The 5,100-nt window shown below is 42.5% G+C and overlaps 2 protein-coding genes across 2 annotated transcripts; both read left to right on the top strand.

Annotated features, from left to right (window-relative positions):
• Positions 1 to 3,381: 3,381 nt before the first annotated feature.
• Positions 3,382 to 4,668, top strand: LOC108382606 (uncharacterized). Its single transcript, XM_017638977.1, has one exon. The coding sequence runs from the start codon at positions 3,382 to 3,384 to the stop codon at positions 4,666 to 4,668; it is 1,287 nt and encodes a 428-aa protein (XP_017494466.1).
• Positions 4,669 to 4,684: 16 nt separating this feature from the next.
• Positions 4,685 to 5,040, top strand: LOC108382605 (uncharacterized; the record flags this gene model as incomplete). The annotated part of the gene is made up of 1 exon (XM_017638976.1): positions 4,685 to 5,040. A coding segment is annotated over exon 1 (356 nt), but the record flags the coding sequence as incomplete, so codon positions are not given.
• Between the last annotated feature and the right edge of the window lie 60 nt (positions 5,041 to 5,100).

The following is a 5,100-nucleotide window of genomic DNA, read 5'->3' as shown; positions in this document are numbered from 1 at the left end:
TATTTTCTGTCGCCCTTTTTCCTTCGGGGAAGAATAGCTGAAATTTGACCCTGTGACGCTTTTTATTATAAAATCGATACTTCGATAAATAATGAAAATTGTTAATTAAAAATCGCGCGATTTTTTTATGAAAAATTTTCGACCGCGGCGCTTTTTATTATAAAATCGATACTTCAATAAATAATAAAAATTCATTATTTATTTCATTATTTATCGAAGTATCGATTTTATAATAAAAAGCCAGCAGGGGAAAATTTTGAATCAAAAACGAAAATGATATGGTTTATAGTTGTATTTTATACATTTGCTCTTACTGTCGGCGATTGTTATTTCTGTTTGTTTGTGAAAAATGGTAAAACGAGTGAACGGATTTATAAGCGCGTTTTACTTAATTAATTGATGAATATATATATATTAAAAGTATAAAATACGCACGTGAACATTGAAGATATTGTATATCAACCAAAATCAATTGATAAGTGGCATTTTGTACAAAAATTTGGGGTGTTAGTGAAGATTATTTAACAACAAATTGCTTAAATACTATTAGCAACTACTTTGTGAGAGTGATATATTCATGTAGAGAAAGCCTACCCCAACATCCTGACCAAGTTTCATGTCTAAATTCCATATACTTTCGCTGAAATTTCGATTGGTTCCGTTTTGGAAAGCCAACCCTATGAATTCATTTATTTAAAAAAGGTTTCAAGTTGCTCAAATATCTGGTTGATTTTTGACAATTTTTTTGCTAACAGTGTCACGAATTTTCTTCCATATAAAAACGACCTTCTTTGTATATAAAAAAATGCGTGACACTGTTTATTATACTAAAATTTAATGGACTATAAAATTGCATACCAAACATTTTTCTCAAAATTCTGATTCCAAAGTTTGAAACAAGGCGAATATATATAAGGTGGTATCGATTCAACAAATACAACAATTACTTGTATTTTGTTTTTGCTTTTAGCGGGCCATTGTCAAATTTCAGCTATTCTTCCCCGAAGGAAAAAGGGCGACAGAAAATACAAACGCTCTCACGTTTTCACTCACTCACTAGCGAAATACAATATTTCGACAATCAAACGATACTCACAGCTGATGAAACAACACCACCTTATATAAATTCGCCTTGGTTTGAAATTTTGGTGAAACTGTGAGGAATTTTATTAATTGTGGCACAAAGTTTGAAATTGGGATTTACATGGTTTTCGTTAGACCGATGCCTTGTTAACGATCAGTGATAGAGTACTACCAAATGCGATTGTCAAAATGCAAGAAGATCTTAATTCTTTGTATCAATGGCTGTGTTCAAATAAACTCAAACTGAATGTGAAAAAGACTAACTTTATGGTATTTTCCAGAGCGGCAAATGCTGACTCCATAAGCCGTGAATTAAAAATCAAAGATGAAAATATCGAAGAGGTGAAATGTGTCAAGTACCTCGGAATATACATATACTACGTTTATACGCACGTATTATTTGCAAATAACAATTTGCAAAATGGTAAACTTTGCCGTGTAAACGCTAAGTTAATTTTTGATTTGCAAATAACTAAATCACGCAAATAAGTATTGATTAGTATTTGCAAATAAGCGCAAGACGCCGCCATTCTTAGGTTTATTTTCTTTTCCGATGGTCATATTATTGCCGTTTTATAATCAGGCAATATTAAAAAAGAATTTTTCACCATCCAATAAACAGTGAGTTAGGTATTTGCAAATTATTTTCATTTGCAAATAGCTTATGTACAAACGTAGTAATTGCCAACAAACTAAAGTTTGATGAGCACGTGGAGTATGCAGTCAACAAGATTGCTAAAAAATTGGCGTTATAAAGAGATCGTGTAAGTACTTGGGAAGAAGATATAAAACATTGGTTTACAGGTCAATAGTAGAACCGCACTTTATATAGTGACCATTTTCTTCCTATCGGGGGTGTTTAGTATTAAGTCACATCAACGGCTGATGTATCGTGTGACCCCATGTTAAGGGTTGCAAGATGGCATCACCACATCAATATTTCGATTTGTAGTTATCGATTCTAGCTCTGGCTTGTTATCTCAAATAAAGGGACTTTTTTTTTCTCCACGTTGCTTCCGGAAGTTTGGTTATCTTTTATTTTCTTGCTACATTTTTGGTGCCTCCTGTGAGGACCTTACTTAGGTAAATTGTTAATTCGATATGGCTGAATTAAACCTACGTTTGGCGGCGAGCAATGCCATCCAAAAATCAGCAGAGAGAATAAGACTCAATGGCAAAAGCTGGGACACGTGTCAATTAGAGCAGGAGCTGGCTGCCCTACGGTCCTACTTCACGAAAGGTTAATCATGACAAATTGGTTGCGATTGCCACCAAGGAGGAATTCGCTCTGCACGAAGATCTGTGGGATAAGGTAGAGGGCATCTACAATGAGGCAGTGGCATTGGTCTCGCGTCAATTGAAAGAAGCCACTTCATCGCCGCCCGCCTCATCGGTACAGGTTAGGGAGCAGCCGCAGCCGCAGTTTCAATTGAAATTGGATCCATTGGTGGTTCCCAGTTTCGATGGCCAACTACATAATTGGCTAGCATTCAGAGACTTATTCGAGTCGTTAATACACAAACAGCAATATCCCGAAGCTTACAAGTTGGCAAAGTTACGGCAAGCCATTCCAGTGGAATCGGTGCCCCTAATTGGCAGTCATTACTCCGGTGGGTATGAGGAGGTCTGGAAGGCCTTGAACGACAGGTATAATAGCCGGCGGCACTTAGCCGAAGCCCATGTAACTCGGTAGCTCAATATGAAGCCTACTACAGAAGACAGTCAAAAGGCATTGTTGTCCGTTGTCGACCAGGTTAGAGAGTCTCTACGAGCATTGCAGGTCATGGAGCTACCGGTAAATAGTTGGGACGCCATTATGGTGCCAATTGTGGTATCGAAGGTGCCCACCATGGTGCAGCGGCACTGGAATATGAGCCTTACAACAGCGGACATTCCCAACTTAGAAGACTTGCTCAAATTTTTGGAAAAACGCGCTCATAGCCTGGCTTGTGATGGTGGGGCAAACTTTCCCATTGCGACAGCTGGAGCTGGGCATTCAGATGCACGAAAAAAATCTCGGGCCCTACAAACTCATCTTGTCAGAACAGAAGAGGGGCAATGCATTAGTTGCGGGGGCGAGCATCGCGTCATGCGCTGTCCTTCGTTGTTAGCTTTGGGAGCAGAAGAGCGCTTCAAGGCATTGAAAACTTCTAACCTGTGTTTTAATTTGTTTGTATGATAAAACAGTGTCCTTCAGGTGGGTGTCGGCGATGCGGCCGAAAGCACAACACCATTTTTTGCCGTGCGGAACATAATCAAATTGAAGCAGCGACATCGGGCAGCCCATCACCGCGTAACATGGTACCCTCTGAACAATCAACACTCGCTAGTAATTTGGTTTCTTGCTTAACACATGGTCAACCTATGGTTCTGTTGGCAACGGCAAGTGTCTATGCGATCGGCACGTCCTCCATTCGGCGCATCGCCCGCATTCTCTGCGATCCTGGTTCGCAGGTAAGTTTTGTAACGGAGAAATTAGCAAATCAGCTGCAATTACGTAGACGCAAACACAATGTGGCGGTGGAAGGTATTGGCGCAGCCGCTCATACTCACACTTCAGGTGGCGCCAAGCTAACGTTACAGTCACACTCCTCAGACTTTGCATTGATCATCAATGTGCTGATAATTCCTTCGATCACGTCCCTTACTCCTGGCGTACCGGTTGCGACATCGTCATGGAAACATTTACATGGTCTCCCACTTGCAGATCCACACTTTGGTACACCAGGCCCAGTGGATATTCTTCTCGGCGCTGATGTTTGGGGTCTAACTGTGGAGGCTGGTATCGTTAGGAGGCCTACAGACCAACCACACGCACAACGCACCAGTCTCGGTTGGGTGGGGTTTGGGCCGGCCAACGGAGGCTCTTCAACTACACATCGACCTCAATCACTTCATGCTAAGATTTGTGACTCGGAGGTATCCTTGGAAGAGCTTGTCCGTTATTTTTGGAAATGGGAGGAACTACCCTCAAACACAGCTGTCACCGAAGACGACGAGTGTGAGCAATTTTTTGCGATGACACATACCCGTACAGCGGAAGGGCGGTATGTAGTCCAGCTCCCTTTCCATAAAAGTGTAGACTTGGGCGATTCTTATACGCAGGCTTTACAGCAGTTTCTTAGAATTGAGCGGAGACTGGCCGGTGATGACGAGCTTCATTCCAAGTATACCGATTTCATGCGCGAGTATGCCGCCTTGGGGCATATGGAGCGAGTCGCCAATGAGGAACGAACGGCCGCCGAGTACTACATACCCCATCATGCTGTTCTGGCAAAGTTCCGTGTAGTATTTAATGCTTCAGCTCGTACTCCCACAGGCGTCTCCCTGAACGATGTGCTGATGGTTGGGCCAACCATTCAGGACCCCTTGGTCCATATTCTCTTTAGATTCCGACTGTACCGGGTAGCACTTATAGCGGATATTGAGAAAATGTTCCGGCAGGTGGAAGTCGATGCAGTGCACCGTAATTACCAACGCATTCTTTGGCGTGATACTCCAACCGCACCGGTTGGAATTTATCGGCTGAAGACAGTTACATATGGTATGGCGTGTAGTCCGCGCTCTCCACCAATGTGCACATGACAACATTGGTCTCATAATGGATCAGCAAATGGCCACCGATGGCAGAAACGCCATTCTAACGTCCTTCTGTGTGGATGACTTTTTAATCAGCTTCGATTCTTGTTCTGAAGCGGTAACTGTGGCGCGTAATGTGAATACCATCTTGGCTGCCGGTAAATTCAAGCTATGCAAGTGGAACTCCAATGTGGCCGCCGTAATGAACAGTTTGGCGGAAGACGACAAACCACAGAGCGAACGGGTCATCGGAAACCGGGATACTACGGTCCTTGGCTTGCGTTGGGATACATTGTCGGATGAATTCGTTTTCGGGCTTCAATTTCCACCGCGAACCGGCGCCATAACGAAGCGCAGGNAATACCATCTTGGCTGCCGGTAAATTCAAGCTATGCAAGTGGAACTCCAATGTGGCCGCCGTAATGAACAGTTTGGCGG

Source organism: Rhagoletis zephyria, unplaced genomic scaffold (assembly GCF_001687245.7).
Source record: "Rhagoletis zephyria isolate East Lansing unplaced genomic scaffold, Rhagoletis_zephyria_1.1 Rzeph_scaffold_27746, whole genome shotgun sequence".
Classification (NCBI taxonomy): domain Eukaryota; kingdom Metazoa; phylum Arthropoda; class Insecta; order Diptera; family Tephritidae; genus Rhagoletis; species Rhagoletis zephyria.
Note: the sequence above shows the minus strand (reverse complement) of the source record. Positions and strands in the feature narration are given on the sequence as shown.

Bases quoted from the DNA above. Each gene is read 5' to 3' on its own strand.
- LOC108382606 (XM_017638977.1), top strand. From the start codon at position 3,382: ATGGTACCCTCTGAACAATCAACACTCGCTAGTAATTTGGTTTCTTGC.